Source organism: Chiloscyllium punctatum, chromosome 42 (genome assembly GCF_047496795.1).
Source record: "Chiloscyllium punctatum isolate Juve2018m chromosome 42, sChiPun1.3, whole genome shotgun sequence".
Classification (NCBI taxonomy): domain Eukaryota; kingdom Metazoa; phylum Chordata; class Chondrichthyes; order Orectolobiformes; family Hemiscylliidae; genus Chiloscyllium; species Chiloscyllium punctatum.
Window position 1 is genome coordinate 15,041,258 of NC_092780.1, and position 23,523 is coordinate 15,064,780.

The 23,523-nt window shown below is 42.7% G+C and overlaps 1 protein-coding gene across 6 annotated transcripts in view; it reads right to left on the minus strand.

The window, feature by feature from the left end:
- znf385c (zinc finger protein 385C) overlaps positions 1-23,523 on the minus strand; it is a 488,384-nt gene that overhangs the window by 247,468 nt on the left and 217,393 nt on the right. The window contains exon 1 of one of the 6 annotated variants that reach the window (XM_072561481.1): positions 15,012-15,230. The exons of the other annotated variants lie outside the window; for them this stretch is intronic. Within the exon in view, the coding sequence (XP_072417582.1) occupies positions 15,012-15,021 (10 nt within the window). The 5' untranslated portion in view covers positions 15,022-15,230. Of the gene's footprint in view, positions 1-15,011; positions 15,231-23,523 lie in introns of those variants that run through there. 6 annotated transcript variants of the gene reach the window in all.

A 23,523-nucleotide genomic window follows, 5' to 3' on the forward strand; every position in this document is an offset into this window, starting at 1 on the left:
CCCAAAAAATAAACTATGACTTAGCAAAGAAATACAACAGCCATTAGTGTCACATCAAATGGATTGCTTCTGTCAGCTTTTAGTAGATTTGGATTCATTTCACTCAAAGCAAGACTAGTTCAGGGCCTCTCAATGTCTGTCTACATTATGCATTATTAACAGACCTTTCTGCTATCTCCTATTATTTCCTGTTTGTGTGAGTATGTGTCTATTTATCTCTAATAGCTTGCATAAAGTGAGCTATTTTTTAATAACGTGACTAAATTGCCCAATATGCATATGCAAATATATAAACAGACAGGGAAAATGGTGGTTTGGTGGTAACGTTGTTGGATTAATTATAAGATAATGCTCGGTAGACATTGTTTTTGAATCCCATTGTGGCAGATGGTGATGTTTGCATTCAATGGAAATTTGGAATTCAAAGCTAGCCTAATGGCAACAACCTAACTATTGTTCACTGGTGCCTTTCAGGGGAAGGAATTAGTCAGATAATTTCAGAGCAACGCTCCGAAAGCTAGTGCTTCCAATTAAACCTGTTGGACTATAACTTGGTGTTGTGTGATTTTGAACTGTGTCATTAATGCCAACACGTTCATCAGCATGCGAAGTGGCTCCAAAACATGTTGTTATTGACAGATTGTTATCTGCGCTTGTCTCCCGATGTGAATTTCAGACTGACATTGTCTGCGCTGAGGAATAACACAGCAATATTTGATTCTTTTCCTCAACAAAAGAACTGTGTCTGGCAGGATGACGTTCAATAGCCAACGCTGTGGAAGTAGTCCGTCGTTCATCAGTTTGGCATTTCTTCACTTTCTCATCTCAGTCAGCTTTCTCTTCATTTTCACTGCTCTACATTTGGAGCACAGAATTCTTGATAGCTTGTATTGGCCTTTGGTAAATAAAACCATATTGCTTTGGGACCACTTTCACCCACTATTCTCACGTCTCATACCTGGTGGAAATTTATATGTTTTTCCTAATTTCTTAACAAAATGTGACTGCCGGATATCTCTGTGACTAGTATCAAGATATTCAAAAAATAGCGGTGTTTATTCTTATTTATATTCCTAAATTCTAAATTGGATCTGTTAGTAATGTCAAGTATTTCCAATCTGTTTGCTCAACAGGAGGCACCAGTACATTTACTGGTTCCTTTGTAGTTTCTTCGTTGTCGACATAAATAATTACAATAAAAATAACTTGAATTAGTATGCCATCTTTTACACAGAAATATATTCTGAACCATTTTACAGAGATGTAATTATCCATCAAGAGACTTGGAGCCAAAAAATATATGATGTGACATGGTCACTGGAGATGGTTTTAAAGAGGGTAAAAATGGGTAGGTCAATGGGATTTGTGGAGGCACAGAGCAGGTAGAATTCCAGAGCCTGGGACCTCCGAGGTGGAAGGCATGGGCAATAAAGTTAGTATGGTGGCAATCATAGAATCTCTACAGTGTGGAAACAAGCCCTTCGGCCCAACAAGTCCACCCCAACCCTCTGAAGAGTAATCCACCCAGACCCATTCCCCTATCCTATTACTCTACATTTACCCCTGACTAACATCATCAGAGTCAGATGGTTGGAGACGTTGACAAGGTGGTGGCATTGAAAGAGGTTCCAAAACCTATGAGAATTAAGACTATAAATGCTTAGATGGTTGGAATCCAATGTAGGTTAGCAAGGACAGGAGTGATGGAGACTAAATGAAAAAGTTAAATTACACTCAGTAACTTAGTCTATTTTCACACTTGTGCTAAATTTACAGTAGTGATTGTTGAAAGACAACCTTTAATTGAAGCATTATCTTGTAAAATAGGTTGCTGACTCATCGGATTCAGGATTTCCCATGAGCATTCACCCACCATCACTTCCAGCATCCATGTTGGGAAGAATGTTGTAGACTTTTGCAGAATTTAGAAGTTTCTTTGTCAAGATGGCCTTTGAATGGTTAAGGCACAAGATCTAGGCATGGCAGAAGTGCCAATGTGACAAGCAGCAGCAGTTGTCTGCCTATGACAATGGCTTCTGCCTTTTGGTCAGGCCTGCGCCATGCCAACAATTTTTTCCATCTCATTTCTCACACGCTGTAGGATAAACAAAGTCTATTATGTCATCAATTAGTCACAATGCTGTACAACCTTCCACTGAAGGTTTATGGCATGTAACTTATTGACTTTGCGATCCCCATCATATTGAAAATCTGCATGCAATTGAATTAGTCAAAACAGCACTTGTAACACATATCTGGATTTTTGGTACGTATTCCCGTGGGCAATACAACATCAAAATGACTGCCAGAGGCAGCCTCATCATTGCTAATGATATTGATTACATACATTTCAAAAAGAGCACTCCATGAGATCTGAACAAACTGGGCTGCAAAGGATAATTTTAAAAAAGGAAACAAAAATGTGAAGATTCTGAAGAGGTGAATATACGTGCACATCTTCACCAAAGGCTTCCTTTCCTTTCTTCTGAGGCAGTTCCTGGGGACCTGGATCGACTTTCGTCCATTCCGTGTTGTGGCTCCTGAGGAGATTAAACAGTCTGATATTGCACCAGCACACTCTGCCACAGATGGGTGAGGCAAGCAGTGTTTGAAGAGGTGGCTGAGACAATGCTTAGGTTGGCTCCTTTCATTTCCACTTCCAGACTGTCTCCTCTTGGACCTGGTGGAAGTGCTGGAGATAGTGGGCCCAATGCAGTTGATTTTCCAAACAGGATAAGCAGGAAACTATTCAACATACATTGAGCTGCAGTTCATTACAAAGGCCATCGCAAACAATGTCACTTGCCCCTTTCCACACGCAGAGGCCAAAAACTGAAACGTCCATCAATACTTTCATACAGGCATATGAGAGATTGGGTCTAGGCTAAATATCTACAATATGAAAGCTCCTTTACCAGGTTGCTCCTGCCATGCAACAATTACCCCAACTATCAAGAGAGACCACAAGATGCTGCACAACAGAAATTCATGCTCATCCCTATAGAAACCATAAGATATAGGAGCAGAATTAGGCCATTTGGTCCATTGAGTCTACTCCACCATTTGATCATGGCTGACATGTTTCTCAAACACATTCTCCTACCTTCTCCCTGTAACTCTTTAACTCCTTCCAGTCAAGAACTTATCTATCTCTGCCTTAAGGGCACTCAATGGCTCGGCCTCCACAGCCCTCTATGGCACTGGGTTCCTCAGATTTACCACTCACTAGCTGAAGAAATTCCTCTTCATCTCATTTCTAAAGGGTGGTCCCCTCAGTCTGAGGATGTGCCCTTGTGTCCTAGTCTCCTACCAGTGGAAACGTTTTCTCCAAGTCCACTCTATCTGGGCCTCTCAGTATTTCCCATCATCCTTTTAAAATCCATCAAGTACAGATCAAGATCCTCAACCACTCCTTGTATGACAATCCCTTTATCCCTGGGATCATTTTTGTAAACCTCTTCTGGACCCCTCCAATAACAGAACATCCTTCCTTAGTTATAGCGCCTAAAATATTGCTCACAATCTTCCAAGTACAATCCGATCAGAGCCTTATACAGCCTCAGCAGTACATTTCTGCTGTTGTATTCTAGCCCTCTTGAAATTAATACTAACGTTGTATTTTCTTCCTAACTGCCAAGTGAACCTGCATGTTAACTTTATGAGAATACTGTACTAAGACTCAGAAGTCCCTTTGTGCTTCAGATTTCCAAAGTCTTTTCCTATTTTGAAAGTAGTCTACGTCTCTATTCTTCCCCATTAAAGTGCATAACCCCACTTTCCCACCTTGCAGTTCATATGCCACTTCTTTGCACACTTTCCTAGACTACCCACCTGTTGCCTCCCTGCTTCCTCAATACTACCTACCCCCCAACTATTTTTGTTTCATCTACAAACTTTGCAATAATGCCCTCAGTTCCTTCATCTTGATCATTAATGTATAATGTATAGTTGTTGTCCCAACGCTGACACCTGCAGAACTCCACTAGTCACTAGCTGCCATCCCCAAAAAAGACCCATTTATTCCCACTCTGTCTTCTGAGAGAAAAAAAATGATAAGGAAGTCAAGACAATGATTTAATTCCAATTCCAATCCTTAACCATACACCAGGAGTACATGTTGGAAATTCAGGTGTGTACTTTATCTGACCTCTTAAAATATTACACATGGAAAATTCCCTGAATTGCCATTTTATATTCCTTGGTGGGAGCACAAAGTAAGAACAGCATCTCAAAATTTGTTACGAGAGGGATGTTCAGCCCTCAATGCTGACATTCAGAAATAAAGTGACAACATTCAAGAAAAGCAGAAAATATTGGCCAATTGAATAATTTTTAGAGGATTACACAAATTCAGTGACTATGTAATTTTCAGAGTGAAGCACAGGCAATGGGTGGAGAGGTGTTAAAGTTTGCATTTAATGGGCTGAAGTAAATAAATACACTGACCTGATATAAACTGTCTGTATAAACAATGCAATGATGAGGACTACTACAACAAATAATATTACAGCAATATGCAAGATTATATTACAGTTATAGGATATAATGGATTACAAACAATGTAACCATAGTCTCAGAGGACCAGGGTTGCTCTCTCATGAGAGGGAATTGACGAATGGTGGTTTACCCTGAGGGGCACCACGCTTCAGGCAAGGGGAGAGATCAAAAAAGTAGAACCTTCATGATACCCTCAGCTAGTAAAGGATTGCACTGTTGTTGTCACTCTATATCGCAAACCAGTTCCCCAGTCAACTGAGAGAACTGACCCCCAGGAATTATAAATATGACATGTATGTCAATAGGATTAGTAACATTGGTAAATAAAATTTGTGCTTACAATATGTTTTGTTTTTATGTAAATTAGCCTGTAACTTGTGTGGTGCAAAATTGTCTTTGTAATAATATGAAAAGGAGGGTTGTCACACCTAAAATCCTTACCATGTTGATGAATATACATCTTTCCCACCATCGCACAATAATTCACTGCACAAATCTTTACTCCTCTAATTGTCAACTCAGGAGGTTCCAATTCCCAATCCACTCTGGATCATACACACCATTGCATACAAAAGGACATCCCATGTAATGGAATACAGTAATTTCTCTTAACTTGTGGTGGCTAGTGAACTGCTGTTTCAGTTGGGTCTGGAATAGTTCCCATTCCACTTGTATCTGAAGCAGTGTAAATGGGACAGAAGTATCGAGTTCATTCCCTTTATGAATGTAACCTACTGAATTGGATGTAATTAGTTACGTGAACTGCAATTTAATCCTTATTTACAACTAAACACACATGTTTGATTAATTTGTTTCTGGTGTCTCTTAGAAAGCACTGTCGATGGTCACAACAAACATACAAATGTGATGATTTTAGAAAACAAACATTTAATTTTAAGTTAATGATTGATTTAATCTGTTTATTTAGGTTAACTCTTAATTCTCCTGGTGTTTAACAATTAAGCAGATCGTATAAGAAGTAATCTTGAAATACAAAACACGATCAACGCATAAATAAAACCTGAAGATTTTAGCCAGATTTTGGATTCCATGTTTCTTTGTAAGAAAAGTTCAGTGCTCTCCAATGCCCAATGTTTCTGCCTACCTCAGGCACAGTACTGATGATAAGAGCTGTATCAGGGCTTCCCAAAGTGGGGCTCGGGTTCCCAACCATGGTCAAGGGCTGAAGTTTTGAGGTTACGAGCTCTGAGGCAGCAAGGACAGTCCCCTTCCCCTTTCTTATATTAGGTCTTCTCCTCACATTCCCATGGTTCAATGGGCCGAGAGAGTTTTCCAAGCTTGAAATGGGGTCATAGTGGAAAAACGTTTGTGAAGCACCAGTTACATTGTGATTAGATGCACTGGAATTTCATAAGATAAAACATACCAATACGGAATAGGGACACAGATACATTTTGAGGTGCAGCAATTTTGCATTTAATCCTGTATGTTTATTTCATACAGGTGACAGAAACAGGCAAGAGTATATTAGTTTGCTGTCTTTAGATGTGCTGAAGTGTAAGGGCTGAGGTACCAACAAATGTTGTTGAAGTCAATAGAGTTGTAAGAAATTTCCTTCTTGTCATGATCAATTCGAAGATGTTACCTCATGTTTCTCTCTCTGCAGATGCTGCCTGACCTGATGATTATTTCCAACATGTTCTGCTTTTAATTCAGGTTTACAGCATTTGCAGGATTTTATTTGTTCCTTGCCATCATGCTTTTTTGAAGACTATTGTGAGTTTTTCTTATTAATTCACAGGATGAGGGTGTCACTGCTAGGCTGCATTTATTGCCCATCCCTATTTGTTCAGAGGGCTGTTAACAATCAAGCACATTGTTGTGGGTCTGGAGTCACATGTAGGCCAAACCAGGTAAAGATGGCAGATTTCCTTCCCTGAAGGTCATTAGTGAGTTAGATGGATTTTTCTGACAATTGACAGTGGTTTCATGGCCATCAGTATATTCTTAATTCCAATTTCTAAAAAAATTGAATTCAAGTTCCACCATCTGCCATGGCACGATTTAAATCCATGCCCCAGAGTATCTGGATAATAGTCTTAAGATAATGCTACTTCAGTCCCACCCAATCTGTAACAGATTTAGTTTTTGCTATTATTGATATTAGAGCTCAGTTGAAATATAGAGACAACAAAGTATATGGTTCATTATGGAGTGTATCTGATTTGGATGGCTCATAGTGTCAAAACACCTCTAGAGATATCAAGTCATAGGTATCACTGCTTTAGCAACTAAGTGTTTACTGTTATCAAGTTACGTCAATCGATATACTGAAATCACTCTATTTAATGTAGTGTAGCATTGTGATGAAATTTCTTTTTATTTTTGATGGGATGTGGGTGTTGCTGCCTAGCTCAGCATTTATTGCCCACCTCTAACTGCTCAGAGGTCAGTTAAGAGTCAGCCACATTGCTGTGGGTCTGGAGTTATATGCGGACCAGACGAGGACGGCAGATTTTCTTCCCTAAGGGATTTCACTGAACCAGATGGATTTTTACAACAATTGACCGTGGTTACTTAGTTACCATTAGGTTATTTCTTTTGCAGACTTAGATCAGAATTCTTTTAACTGAATTCAAATTTCACCCTCTCCTATGGTGAGATTTGAACCATGGCCCTAGAACTTTAGTCTGTGGTTCCAGATTATTTGTCTAATCAAACTGCCACTATACCACCACCTCCCCAGCTGTGGCTTCTTAAAAGCCAGAATTAAAATAATAATTTTATACAAAAAAAAGGCTGAGTGAATGACATATCTAAAAAAACCTGACATTCATAAAGGAGAATTATATGCAGGCAAGTTTATGCCAATTGCTGACAAATGGAGTGGAAACACTTAGATTCCACGTAATTGACTGATTAACCCAGATCTTTCACTTGTAGGACTCTCAGGAAATCATTTTCTTCATTATGATCCTTCTTCTTTTCTGAATTTGGAAAGACAAATGAAGTGCTGACCTTCTATCATACCCTTTATCAGTCCTCGCTGCAATGCATTTGGACATGATACTTTGGGCCAATTCATTGTGGCATCCCCATGATGCGTACAAAGTCTTGGCATGTTAATTTGTTGTGACAGGTATGTGTGAGCACTCTGTGTCAAGTCACTGGTGAGCTTTTTGAACATTGCCAATATTCACTTGGCCCAATTATTACCTCCCAGTGAACTCATTCTGCTGAGGTCTGGTGGTCATTCATAGCGTTCCACGAGATTACAGCCATCCCTCAGGGGTCCTATGTTGCGAAATGCATTTCCTGTGTTTTTTCCCCATAGACAGCACAATGGCTACCACGAGAAGGGATTGTTTTGACAGTCAGTGGGATTTTTCTAAATATGACTGCGGTGATTGTATAATTTATGTACTTCATCAGCATGGAATACTGCTACTGCATTTAAGATAATAGATGTGCCCTCAAATAATTGGATTAATTGATATTTTTAAATTTGAAAGGTGTAATTATCTTGTTACATTAAATATATATCACAATATGACAAATGCTTTGCTTGGTGGTAAAATTACTGACACTTTGAATTAATATTTGTCTCATTATTTTTGACATTTCAGAAAGTAAGATGAAAACATCCACAACCATGAATTTTGGTTACACTTGCAAAAACTAAATAGGTGTATTTAATTCAAAAGGGCACTTTATAGTGCAGTTGTTGTGTTGTTTATTTGATGTACATTCAAAGAAAAGGTTGGTTAATGAAAATGACCTTGTTTGTCAGTGAAGTATCTTAGCAGAAGTGGTTAGCAAGCTGGATCTCATTGAAAATTGCATTGTGTTTGCCTAATTTTTCCCCAGCATACACTTTCACAGAACCAATGTGTACGAACATGGAATTCCTAATCAGGTTATGTGCTATGACAGGTTTTCAGCATAGCACAGTGAATCTGTTTGCTCGGTGAAAATGAACATTGCTTAGTAGTCTTTTAACAGACATGGTTTCCCTTGATAGAGTATGCCACCTATTAGAATAAAGAAAAAAAATCTATTTCTAATTCAGATTTCCAGCATCTGCACTATTTTATATTTGCATCTGTTTAAGGCAACAGCCCGGGATGTCTCAAAAGAATGAAGGCAATATTATACTCGACGTGTTTCAGGTGAACCTATAGCTGACCATATGGAATCCCTACAGTGTGGAAGCAGGCCATTCAGCCTATCGAGTCCACACTGATCCTCCAAAGAGCAAGCCACCCAGTGAATTCCAGAAACCCACCAGCTGCTGGGTGAAAAGGTTTCTCCTCATTTTCCCTCTAACCCTTCCACTAATTACCTTAAACCCGTGCCTCTTAGTAAATGATCTCTCTGCTGGGAGAAATCGGGTCTCCCCAGTCTACTTTCCCACGCACCTCATTAATTTGTACACCCTCAATTGCATTATCCCACAGCCCCCTCTTCTGTAAGAGAAAAAAACCCAGTCCTATCTAGTCTTGCCTCATGGTAGCAATTTTCAAGACCTGGTGATTTATTTGGAAATCTCAACTCATTTTGTTAGCTCATACATTTATTATAAAAAACATGAGACAGTAATGATACATTGAGCCAAGACTGTCAGCTCCTGTGGATCAACTGAGGAGCTGGTTCTCTGACTCCATTGCACTTCGAGCCCATTTCGTGGAATTTTTCACCCAGCTTCCAAGATCCCTGGTGTGGGAGGTGAGGGTTGGTTAAGCTATCCGGAGGCTTCCTTCCTTTTTATTCATTCATGGGATGATGGCATTTCTGGTTAGGCTGTCATATTTCCCATTCTAACCACCCAGAGGGCAGTTAACAGTCAACCACATAGTCACATGTCCATGTTGCCATGGACAAGATAGGCTGAATGTCTTCCTCCTGTGCTGTATTGCTTCTATGGTGATATGTAGGCCAGACCAGGTAAAGATGGCAGGTTTCGTTCTCTAAAACACAACTATGAACTAGATGGGTTATGATAATTGGCTGCAGTTAAAGGGTCACCATTATTTTATTCCACATTTTTACTGAATTCAGATTTCACCATCTGCCCTGGTGGGACTCAAACCCATGTTCCCTTTAACTTACTGAAAACAAAAAGTGCTGGAGATCACTGCGGATCAGGCAACATCCATGGACAGAAAGTAAGCTCATGTTTCGAGTCTAGATGACTCTTCACCAGAGCTGATGTGAAGTGTGAAGGGGGCAGCATTTATAACAATGGGTGGGGGTGATGGAGCCCTTAACCTTAGTCTGTTGCTCTGGAGTAGTAGTGCAGTGATATTACCTCCTACTGAGAGACTGGGGGCAGTACTCGGGGCAGATTCAGAGTCCATCCCTCTGCCCCGTGCTGGTACAGGTAGTCACCAGCAATTTCAAAACATTGGAGGGATGACATGTCCATTTTGAAGTACTCTCTCTGTTACTCATTCCCTATTACAACCTGTAATCCCTTTCAAACTGGATAGGGCCTGAGGTTGAGAGCCTGCCTTTAATTAGACAGCGAGGTGGTCTCCTGACCAATAATGGGGAGAGGGTGGGTGGCTCCTGAAATGCACAACAAATGACACGGGAATGGTCCTGACCTCTATTTCTTGCCTCTGGAGGGAAAATAATCCTGCCCCGTTACCTCACAAGCCATTACGTTTCTCAGTTACCCTTTTCTGTGGCATCACGGTCATACACAGGAAGAAGGAAAATGAACATTTCAAATCAATTTAAATTTCTCAGTAAAATTCATCTGTCCTAGAGAAAAATTGTACTCCAGCCAAGCAGCTGCCAAAATTGAATGCAACAACACTCACTTTATCGAACTGATACCAGAATACATTATTCTAATCACGCTCACTATATCTTACTTCACTCTATAGTCCTATTAACATTAAGTGAATTTGGATTGACTTGATGGCTAATAAACTCAGTTCACAGCAGTGAAACAGCAGATGTAAAATTTAGCTATCAGCTATGACAAATAATCAATAAATTGTGGAATTTATTGATACTTTGATATAGTTTTGCTTTTAATCACACTGCTCTTCTATTTCTTTCTGTATGCATATTTTGCTCACCTTTTGTTAATCTCTTGCCTGTGTTTTCATGACAGAGGGTAAAATCACAGATGCAATAGTTTCTACTGTGATGCTGCTGCATTTTGAACTTTGCCTGGCATCAGCTGGGTTAGGCAGAGGCAGCTGGCTTGAGATATGCAATCCTGTCACCCTTGTGGAGTTTTGACAGTGACGATTCTAATGATAAGACCACTTGCAGTCCCTAGCATACCCCACCCCATTGAGTAAAACACCACGAGACAATTAACCAGCAAGCATCATCACCCTGGTGTACCATAATATTTGAATGTTGAACACAGCCAGGTCAGTATGAATTGTATAATGCATGCCAGCATAATATTTGACTGTCAGCTGCTGAAAATTGGGAGGAGAATACTACACTGCAGATAACACAAGAATACACCTTCTCTCCAATACCTGCTGCTGACTTTATTTTATGTCTCTGCATCACGTAGTATCACAGAATCTCAAGTGTAGACACCTGACACTGCTGATATATTGCACAAAGGATACATTAGTGACTCTGTAGACATGAAAAATCTCAGAAGATTACTTTGTGCATTAGCCCTCACGCCAGGAGGAGGAAACCGATCTTGGATTTTTTAATATATATTGCAAAGAAAGAAAACTGAGCTTTTGGCAATGGATTTTGATCAAACATGTGCTACTCCACTTTTCAGCAAAACTGCACCGCGCCATTGCATAGGCTTGTGAAGAATGACACACATTCACACTAAACATGACGAGTGCATGTTGAAAGTCTCACCTATCTGCACAGACTTAAGTGCACACATTATTTTCTCAGGCAGGAAAGGAGCTATTTTCCTCCAGCAGCAAAAGAACATTGTGCTTTTAAAAACAATTCTGAACTTCATGGTGGGAAACCAAGACTTAAGACAGCCAACATTATTCTGCACTAGACTCCATAATGATGGAGATAGAAAGCGAAGCTGTTAATGCCCGAAATGTAAAGTTTCATTACATATTTTGTACTGACATTGTACAGGAACACTTGCACTTTGGAGCATAATGAATATTTAATATGATAACTGTTGGCTCAGCATATTTCAGGTATTAGAACTGCCTCAAAAGGAAGAGCCGGTTATACAATCAATTTTCACAAATTAACAGAGAAAGAAAATTTAAGTCTTTGTGTTGAGCCTTCTTGTAAATAATAATGCCAGATTTATCCTGATCATGCTATGGGTTTTTTTTGGCATCTCTGTCACAGTCATAAAATACATAAATGGGGCTTCATCCCTCCCATCTCTATCTCCCCTGAGTTACCAAAAAAGTATGTAAGTTTAAATTAATTACAGAAATACAATGAAAGACAAACATTCACAAATGTCAGGCTTCCCCCACCATTGCACTTTGTAATACCTGTCTTTGTTGTCAGTGTTCTGAATCAGAAGAAATTGGCAGCCAGATATATCACACCAAGTACAGAATATGGTCAGTCTTCCTTCATTAAAACTTTCCAGAATTTTAACATTAAAGGCTAAGGTTGCCATTGCTCCAAACTCTTGAGCTGGACTTCTCTCTGTCTTTTCCAGTCATGAGGAAATACCAAGACTGATTCTCCCTGTCTAGACTCCCCTCCACACCTTTTCTTTCGGTTTCCTGAGGCTCAATTTTCTTCCGTGGAAGGCAGAAGGCTATTTGTCTCAGACTGTCTCACTGGGGACACTGTGGATCCCCACTGTGGATCCGGCCTCGACTCAGATGGATGTGACAATATGAGCCCAGGCAAGGGATGAGCTTGAAGCCATTACCATATAAATTTGTAAAACATTTTGAATATGGGTGGAATATCTGAGTACAATCTCACTCCAATACCTTGACAGCCCTGTTAGTATGAAGTTAGAAATTACACAACAACAGGTTCATTTGGAAGTAAAAACTTTCAGAGCACTGCTCCTTTGTCAGGTAACTAGTGTTAGTATGAATACAGCCTCCAGTTAGGAGTTTGTTGATCAGAAATGGTGTTTGAGAGGGGAGGGGGCAGGAGAAGGTTTGGAAGATCTATCATTGTTTTAGTTTTTAAAAGGCCTGTATTTGAATCTTGGAGAGATTGCCTTTTGTTGGTTGAACTGTATAAAGATTCACTGTTTAAACTGCGGGGACAAAATGCAAGCCTCCAGAAAAAACAATATCAGGAATACAATTGGAAGTATAAATGACTCAGTTGTAGCACTAATTGAACAAGCATACAGAGAACAGTGACTTTCCCGGTTGGCCCAGAGCTACAACTACAAGAGTAAGCAGCACAGAGAGCATACAAAAGAGAGAACATTACAGGCCATTGTGAACTCCATCTCAGAATACCTTGAATACTGAAGGCGATATGTGTTTGGAAATTACAAAGCAATAAGTTATATTTATAAGTGTTCATTCAACTGTATGCTAAATTCAGACTGAGTTTGTGTTTCAGGACAGTGGCCTTTCTGAAAAGTTAACTCTGTTTCTCTCTCCACAGAGGCTGCCTGACCTGCTCAGCATTTTCAACATTCTCTGTTTTCATTATCACATGTTTTAGGGACATGTATCGCCACAGGTGAAGTTATCACCTATTTTGTACTTGTACATCTATGTAGCACGTTTCATAACCACTGCATCTCTCAAAGTTCTTTACAGCCAGTGGAAAGTAGACACTTTCGTAAGTGTAGGCAACAGCATCAGATCCACAGGTCACTGCCTCCCACTGACAGTAAACGTGGCAGGAAGCATTTGGCACGACTCAATAGACAACACTTTGACAACGCAGCAAGAAGTGCCAACACTCCAGAATTGCCTCGGAAGATTAACTACACGGACACTGCTATGAGCAAGCCAGGAGAAAGATCAAGTGGACCTCATAAAAAAAGTTTTTCCTCTTTATTGATTTTGTGGGATGTGGGTGCCACTGGCTGGGTCAGCATTTATTGCCTGTCCCGAGTTGCCCTTCAGAAGGTGGGGGTGAGCTGCCTTCTTGAACCGCTGCAGTCCACCTGCTGTGGGTTGACCCACAATGCCGACAGGGAGAGAGAGTGCCAGGATTTTGACCCAGTGACGGTGAAGGAACGACGAACGCTTTCATTTCCTTCGACCTCTTTCATCGATATCTATAAAGATGTTGGCAAGGAGTTTAAAAAGCTAGTTGACTGACAACCAAGTTGGGGAACTGTGAGCCTGTTTGCTTTTAAACTTGGCCTGGGGAGGTGGCAGACTGAGAAGAGTGGCATGTCAAGTAACCAGAGGCACAAGTGAGGGAAGGGGGGTGGGCTGCAGTGGGTGAGGTTGAATGTTGAGGCCCCCAGGAATACATCCAACCACAGGTGGCAACCAGGTAACACTGTTTCGGAATCCCGCCTTGCCTTGAAGTTAATTTTGGATTCAGTATGTGTAAAAGCAGGACACAGACACATCACGATACACACACACACACATCTCCAACGTCTCCACACAGCCTTCCGAACATGAAGAGGGGAGATATTTTCAAGCAGCTGAGAGTGGGCATTACATTTGAAACAACATGTCGTCACACTCAGGTTACTTTACCTTACTGAATAAAAAGCATTATATGGCTTGCAGCTACATGACTCGAGATTATTATCTCATGCCTGACATCATGGTTGGATGTTAATCAAAGGCTGTTCAATGGGGAAAATGAGACCTGAGCTGCTCAGGGTAGGTTTCACATTCTTAAAAAATAGGCACGCATATTTTTCCTTCTGTTCTATACATTCTACTGATCAATTGGTAGCTTTTCCACATCCCAAAATGACCAATTATTTACTGAAGAAAAAGTATTTTTCCTCCAACATGTGGTTTTACCACGCTGACTGTGAGGTTACACGGTCCACAGCTTAAAACAAGTAGGAAAGTAAAGGAACACGTACAGTTCACCTTCAATCACATCTGCTTCCCAATGCCAGCACAGAGAATGACGGCTACTGCTCAGTGAAACACTTCCAGCACATAAGGTCACAATTGTCCATTCCCAGGTCTCTCTTAGCTGCCACCAGACAATGTCAAACCAGAGGATTGTCCTTTCGGGTAGAAAACCCTGAATAAAATCGAGGCACTTGGAGGTACACGAATATCTGCTTTAAGTGATTATTAAAGCCTTATCAACTAGATCAACAATGAGCCATGCTTCTCGCTAGCTCGCTGATGTGTTACAGTAAAATGAGATTCCAAGAAGTGGTTGCCTTGTTTCAGCTTCTCGCAAATATCTCTTTTTGTGTGTGTGTGACGATGAGCACTTATGTAGAATGAGCTCTGCGGAAATTGGCAATTCTCTATCACAGGGAGGGAACTCAGACCGAATCTCGCTTCAGTCTCACTCAGCACTGAAAAGCCAGCATGCTTTTTGCAGAGCGGGGCAGCTATCTGATGCTGAGCACCGCTTTACCAGAAAGAAACGTTGGAAAAAATAAATCAATTCCAATATTCCCCCTCTGCTTAAAGTTCCTTACTCACCCAGCAGCATTTTCGTTTTTGAAGTTTCGAAAGGCTGGAAGTTGTTGGAATCCCGCTGTTTGCTCAAATCTTGGGAAATCAGCCAAAAAAGCAAAGCCCTCCTTTAACAAGAATCTCTCTCTCTCTCTCTCTCTCTCTACCGGCCAACTTAATTCCAAATGCTACACAGTTACACCTTAAAAACTGAGCGCTCCAGCGCTTACGCCTCACAGTGTCCTCTCCCCAGCGACTGGTTTCGCTTTAACCCAATCACAGGGGGAGCTGAGAAATGACCAGTTCTCGCTGCAAAGGTCCCGCAGACAATACTGCAAACCCCCACACCCCCCCACCCACTCCCCCAACCCCCCCCCCCCACTCCCCCAACCTCCCCCACTCACTCCCCCAACCTCCCCCCCACCCACTCCCCCAACCCCCCCTCACTCCTTCAACCCCCCCCACCCACTCCCCCAACCCCCCCCACTCACTCCTCCAACCCCCCCACCCACTCCCCCAACCTCCCCCCACTCACTCCTCCAACCCCCCCACCCACTCCCCCAACCTCCCCCCCCCACTCACTCCTCCAACCCCCCCCACTCACTCCTCCAACCCCCCCCACCCACTCCCCCAACCTCCCCCCCCACTCACTCCCCCAACCTCCCCCCCCCACTCACTCCCCCAACCTCCCCCACCACTCACTCCCCCAACCCCCCCCACTCACTCCTCCAACCCCCCCCACTCACTCCTCCAACCCCCCCCCCACTCCCCCAACCTCCCCCACTCACTCCTCCAACCCCCCCCATCCACTCCCCCAACCTCCCCCACTCACTCCTCCAACCCCCCCCCACTCCCCCAACCTCCCCCACTCACTCCTCCAACCCCCCCCCATCCACTCCCCTAACCCCCCCCACTCACTCCTCCAACCCCCCCCCCCCACCCACTCCCCCAACCTCCCCCCCCCCCCCCCCACTCACTCCCCCAACCCCTAGCCTGAGGGGAGGGAACACAAAAGTGACTGAACTTCCCATGATCACAGTGTAACGCAGAGATTCGGCACCTCTCCCTGAGGATCAGCTCCAAGGGGATAGCACAAGGGGGGAGAAAGGTGGGCTGAACAAACTCCCATTCCTCTCCATTCTCCTGCCCGTATTAAAATGCACGACAGCACCTCCGGAACTTAAACAAGAGTTAGTCAGCTTTCTGCCCCTGGAGCAAGATCTCCCAGGCTGGGTTGAGGAGCATTTATTTATTTCCGAGCCCAGGAATCAGAAGCTGTTTCTGAAATAAAAAAATGAAAGGAAGTCTGTGTGTGTGTGTGTGTGTGTGGTGCACCGTCCAGTTCTGACTGAGGCTGATTACAGGGATCTGCTTCTCATAGACGGTCAAGTGCTTTATCGTTTCCCTCAGCTGCTCTCGACACAGCACTGGGAGACCCCCTTACCCCTCCTCGTTTAACAAGATATTTACCTTTAAAACAAACTCTGGTTAAATGCTTTCATCCACTTCATGTTTCGCCTGTTTGCCCCACCGTGTGAGATCTTTTTTTAAAAAAACGGTCAGGGAACAATAACACAGCAGCTCCGATATAAACACAAGGTTTTCATCACCTGGGGAGGGATTGAAATGACACAAACGCGACTCCCCCCTCTCCCCCCCCAAGCCTCTGCTGAGGAAATCTACTGTTTGACATTGCACTGAATGAAGCATTGGCGCAAGGGACGGCTCCCTATCCGAAAGGATTGACTAGCTTTTTCGTACTCCCCAGTACAAGGTGAACTTGCATTTATATAGTGCCTTTCATCACCACTGCATGTCTCAAAGTGCTTTGCGGCCAACGAAGCACCATTGAAACGGAGATACTTCTTGTCAATGCAGGAATCACGGCAACCAGTTTGGGCACAGCAGTGAGTGAATAGCCAGACAACCCATCCTTATGGTGCTGACATATGGGCCCCATCCATGGAGGTAACTCAAACAAACATAGAGAATGCTGGAGAAGGTCTGGACGGAGAAACCGAACGAATGTCTGGAGCCTGGCATGACCCCTTCAATGTCCACTTCAGATTTCCAAAATCTGCACAATTTTGCCTTTACATTTTTTATTAATATATTTCCCCCTAATCAACCTGTTCAGAGATGTTATTTCACACCTCTGGACTTGGACCTAGGTCTCTGGGTCCAGGCTAGGGAACACTACCACTGCGCCACAAGACAGTGCCAAGAAATGTGCCTTTATTCAATGGGCATAACTCGCCGGCTCCTGTTCATAATTGTGCCATTGGGACCACAAGCTGACAGGCAGGTAACAACTGGTTAACCACTTTTGAGGCTAACCCAACTCCCCCAGGTAGGTTTCTCACGAAGCAACATGCGAGGCAGCCCCGAGGGGGATAACCCTTTGATCAGAGGCACTCAGTGTCTGATTGAGGGATGGGATGATGGGGAAGGAGGGCTTGATGAGATCCACTCCCTGCCCTTGTTACCATCTCCCGACCCCCCGCTCTCCCTGCAACTCCCATCCTGTGAAATACACCCCCTCCCTCTGTATCGCTACACAATGGATAAAGAGAAACTGTTCCTGATTGTAAAAGGAACAGGAACAAAGAAGGATGAGATTTAAAGTGATCTGCAGAATAAGGAAAGAAGTGAGAAAAATCTTTTTCACTCAGCACGCACTTAGGGTACAGAATGCACTGCCTGGAAACATCAAGGAGGCAGGTTCAGTTGAGGTATTCAGGAGGGCATTGGATGGTTATTTGGAGAAAAATAATGTGCAGAATCACAGAATTGTTAATGCTGTAGAATGAGGCCATTTGGTCCATTATGCCCAAACTCGTTCTATCACCTAGTGCCAAACTCCTGCCTCTTGCCCATGTTCTTGCATACCATTAATATCCAAATAATCATCCAATGCTGTCTTGAATGCTTCAATTGAATCTGCCTCCCCCACATTTCCAGACTGCGCATTCCAGACCCTAAGTACCAAAAAATAATTTTCTTACCATCACCGTTGCTTTGTTTATATATCCCTTTAAATCGATGCTGGCTGGCCCTTGCTCCTTTTACCAGCGGGAATAGCTTCTTCCGATCTACTGGAACCAGTCCTCCTCATGATTCTGAAAACCTCTATCAAATCAGACTTCTTCTCTCCAAGAGAAATAATCCCAACTTCTTCAGTCTGTCCTCTGAAGTTTCTCATTCCTGGAACCCTATTTGTAATGGTGATGTGGAAAATGCTGGAGGTTGACAGCAGGTAATGATGCTCATTTAGTGAGCCAGTGCAGGCATGATGGGCCCAATGGCCTCCTTCTGCGCCATAACATATCAGTGATTCTGAGATACTTACCTGCCGTGAGGGTCACACCTTGATCCTGCGACTTTGGAGTCTGTCATTCCAGCAGCGGCCACCGTGGCGCTACTGAGCGCAATCGTCTCTCATTTACTGACAGCACTCTGTCGTTGAGGCTTCAGTTGCTGGTGTCTTCATGATAGGTAGATAGATAACTTACAGTGTGAAAACAGGCCCTTTGGCCCAATAACCCACCCAGACCCATTCCCCTACGTTTACTCCTTCACCTAACATTCCGGGCAATTTAGCATGGCCAATTGACCTAACCTGCACATCTTTGGAGCATCCAGAGGAAACCCACAGACACACGGGGAGAATGTGCAAACTCCATACAGAGAGTTGCTCTAGGCGGGAATTGAACCCTGGTCCCTGGCGCTGTGAGGCAGTAGTGCTAACCACTGTGCCAACATGCCACCCAATCTCATGAGATGCCTTGCTGGTGGTCTCACCACTGCTTGATTGATCTGTGGGCCTTTCCAAAGTTTTTGCCGTGTGCGTGTGTATGCACATGTATTTAGCTGTCCTTCAGGGTGCCGCTTATTTTGATTCAGAGTTCAGTTATGATGTACCACCCTAAACTAGAAAATGGTGCAGACTGAGACAGGGGTCAGTTATGGAATCTTACAATTAAAAACATCGAAACCCAGAGGTACCAAATCTGCTTTCTAATTGACACAAAAGAACATCCAAAGCTTATCTCTCCACGCTTCAGGCTCACTGCTTTTATTCCTGATGAATGGCTTTTGCCCGAAACGTCGATTTCGAAGCTATTTGGATGCTGCCTCAACTGCTGTGCTCTTCCAGCACCACTAATCCAGAATCTGGTTTCCAGCATCTGCAGTCATTGTTTTTACCCCATTACATACTTGTCAGTAAGACTTAACTATTTCTGAATCGCTTCTTAGGACTTGCTGTCCTTCACACGGAAGTACACTAGCACTAGTGTGTTCCCCATTTTGAATGGCACTATGATAATGTGGAGTAACTCAGAATTTCAACATCTGTTACACTAACCAGCTAGAAACCTCCTTCAATCTTAGGCAAAGTGCACTCAAAAATGGGTGGTTGATTGCAATGAAAATTTTGTCATGTAAAACCGACCTATCATTATTTACCATCTATTCTCTGTCTTTTTATGGAGCACAAAAATCACCTGATATGTAAAACATTTGAAATGCTTTTGTTACTCCTCAGGCATTGCACTTTGTCACAAATGCAAATTTACAACACACTTGAAAGGCAGGGGAAAGAAAGCCAGTCATTTCTTTGCTGGTTCTGACTTGGAACAAGCAATTGTTCACAAAGTAAATATTGCTCTCTAACTGATCTACATTTACACCCAAGGGCTTAACCTGTAATAGCTTCAGGGCCTGGCTATTTACAGCAATGTAGCCTTTATGGTTTTAAAGGTGAAGACTAGATTACACTTATTTCCACCTTCAGATCCAGGTTTATACAGATGTTTATATGGTGCAACACTTTCTGGTCTTGTGTATCAGCCAACTTTCTGTGCAATGTCTGATCCTGAATGGTGTGGCTCATTTTTACTTCACTGCTGTCAAATTATAAACCGAAATGCGGCTCACACATTGATGTAACACAGAAAACTGATCCATGACATGACTAACAAAAAGCAAAAACACTACACGTTGTACTGATAATGAATTCAAGCCTCACGGATATATTATTTGCAATGCTAATTGACTGCTAATTTGCGACGCATATCTGAAGTATGGTGGTGTTGAGATTAAACTCAGGCTAGTCAGGAATGAAATTGGGGGTAAATATCATGCAAAGGGTAATGGAATCTGCAACATTCCTCCTAATATTATTGGGCAATTAATATGTTAAAGACTGAGGCTGACAAAATTTTGTGTCAAGGGAGTCAGGATGAAAGGAGGATAAATGAATTTGCGGAATGAATCAGCCATGATCTAACTGAAAGGCATAACTGTCTCAAGGGGTTGAATAACCTACTCCAGTTCGTATAGATTTAGACTGAAGGGTCGTCTACAGGGACAGGGACAGAAATGCGGGCTCCAATGCTGCTTCTAGCCTGGGTCCCTGAGTTCAGTGCTGATGCCAGGAGAATAGCTGTGGGGCTATTTTCCCTGGAGCATCGGAGGCTGAGGGGTGACCTTACAGAGGTTTATAAAATCATGAGGGGAATGGATAGGATAAATAGACAAAGTCTTTTCCCTGAGGTGGGACAGTCCAGAACTAGAGGGCATAGGTTTAGGGTGAGAGGGGAAAGATATAAAATAGACCTAAGGGGCAACTTTTTCATGCAGAGGGTGGTGCGTGTATGGAATGGGCTGCCAGAGGATGTGGTGGAGGCTGGTACAATTGCAGCATTTAAAAGGCATCTTGGATGGATATATGAATAGGAAGGGTTTGGAGGGATATGGGCCGGGTGCTGACAAGTGGGACTAGATTGGGATGGGATAACTGGTCGGCCTGGACAAGTTGGACCGAAGGGACTGTTTCCATGCTGTACATCTCTATGACTCTATGACTCTAAATGATTGAATTACCACAGCTGAAACAAAAACGTAAACATTTTAACCTCTGCACTTCACAGGAGAAGTGTTTGTAAAAATCCGTAATTAAATGCTGGTCTAATGACAACCGTGTAATCACAGATGACTGTCATAAAATCTATCTGGTTCATTAATGTTCTTTTGGGAGAGAAATCTGCTGTCCTAACCTGGTTGGGCCTAAATGTGACTCCAGACCCACAGCAATGTGATTGACTCTTTGACTGAACTCTGAAATAGCCTAGGAAGTTCAATTCAGTTCAAAGGCAGTTAAGGATAAGCAATAAACTTTGGTCTAGATTGTGACATGCATGTCTAGTGCATAAAGATACCAGTTTAACTGGTTGGTGATCACTTATTCTGATTCTACAGCCTGTCAGAGTTTCATGGAACGTTTGCTGGAACAAATTTTTTAAAAAGTCAAATGGAGAAATTGACTGCAGTTTGGTAAATGCTGGGATTTTCTTCTTAAGGAAGACATGGAGACATTGCGGCCCCTAGACCAACCGCCCAAATCTGTGTGTAACCCTGCTGCCTCACAGGAAATAGCTGAGGTGCTTCCAAAGATAGCTGTAACTGGAATGACTGTGTTAAAAGTTTACTGATGGAGAAACGTCTGCCAAAGACAAAACTTCCTTTAACAATTAAAAGGATGGAAGATCAACCGCAAGCCTGACAAATATTAAACCTACAGCTGTGAAGGTGCCTCCACTGTACACAGTAGTGTCTACTGAGACAGCCTGTGCTGTATATCTTGGCACCGAGTCTCCCATTGATTCAGCAGATTCTGCTAAGTCATTGCATTTAAAAGCATAGGATGTTAATGGCTGTTCCAAGCATTTAAATATGACTATGTTGTTGCATTCTTTGTGCAACCATATATAATTACTGTATTTTGTACAATTTCACAACTCTCCTGGTAAGGCAAAGAAATAATTCAGTAATGCAAAGCTTGGTGTAAGTGCAGTTTTCTGTCACTCCATGTTTGCAGTTTTTGGTTTAATTCATGGGCCTGGACTCTTTGGAATTACATTATCAGCACTTAGTGCAGGAATACTCACGGACACAACCATACAGGGTCAGATGGTCCTCACTAACATAAACCACTGTCATTTGGGGTACCTCACATTCCTTTAGTTGCCACTGGGCCTGTTTGAGAGCAGATACCAGAATGGCTACAGAGAAATTTAATGAGAAATCATTAGTATTACCAGCCTGAAGAACATAAATCAGACACACCGACAAAACCAGACTCCACTGTGTCAGATATGACTGAGTGATAGTACTTGGTAATCCATTCCAAAGACTTCAGAACAAAATTCTATGCTGACCCTTGGGTGTTGGACTGTCAGAGGTGCTATCATTTAGATGAAATTTTAAACCAAGACCTTGTCGACATGGTGGTACGGTGGCATAGTGGTTAGCACTGCTGCCTCACAGCGCCAGAGACCTGGGTTCAATTCCTGCCTTGGGCAACTGTCTGTGTGGAGTTTGCACATTCTCCCCGTGTCCGCGTGGGTTTGCTCCGGTTTCCTCCCACAGTCCAAAGATGTGCAGGTTAGGTGAATTGGCCGTGCTAAATTACCCATAGTGTCAGGTGAAGGGGTAAACGTAGGGGAATGGGTCTGGGTGGGTTGCTGTTCGGAGGGTCGGTGTGGACTTGTTGGGCCGAAGGGCCTGTTTTCACACTGTAAGTAATCTAAAAGATTGCCTGGCACAATTTGGAGAATGTGAGGACTGCAGATCAGAGATCAGAGTTGAAAAGTGTGGTGTTGGAAAAGCACAGCAGGTCAGTCAGCATCTGAAGAGCAGGAGAATCAATGTGCCTGATGAAGGGCTTATGCCTGAAATGTCTGTTCCTCAGATGCTGCCTGACCTGCTGTGCTTTTACAGTGCCACACTTGTTGACTCTTGGTACAATTTGGAAAAGAGTTCTCGCAGGTAATTTGATATGACTGATATTTATTCTGGAATCAACATTGCCATGAATTGATTATGTCGTTGCTTTTTCTGGGACTTTGGCTGATTCACTGTCCACATTACAACAGTGAAAGTACTTCTTTGTCTGTAAAATGTTTTGGGAACAACCTGTGGTCATGAAAGTTGCAATATTAATCCAAGGCATCCTTTCTACATAGCAATCTATACAGAACTTCTATAATCTGCAAGCAGCCTAGTCGTTAGGATGTTTAATTGTAGACAATTCATAATTCATAATCCCACTATGGCAACTCGCGTTTAATACATTTTGGACATGAGCTTGCACCAGAAAAAGAACAACAAATGCTTCTGTGATTGTTCATTAATGCCCTTCAGGAAGGAAGTCAGCCATCTCCACTTGGTTGACCTCCAGATGTTTTTTGTTCTTCACTGGTAATGCTCTCTGACCTCACCATTGACCAGAACCTGAATTTGACCAGACAGTGCAACAGTGTGGCTACAAGAGGAGGCTAGCCTGTGGGTACGCTGTGCAAATCTTGATCCCTTCATCACACCACCATCTATAAGGCTGAACTCAGAAGAGTGACAAAATATCCATCGCTCGCTTGGATGAGTGCAGGCATGTGATCATGAACCTTGATATTGTCCAGGACAGAACAGTTTTCTTGTTTCGTGGTTTTGTAACTGAGCACAAGATCCACCTGCCTCG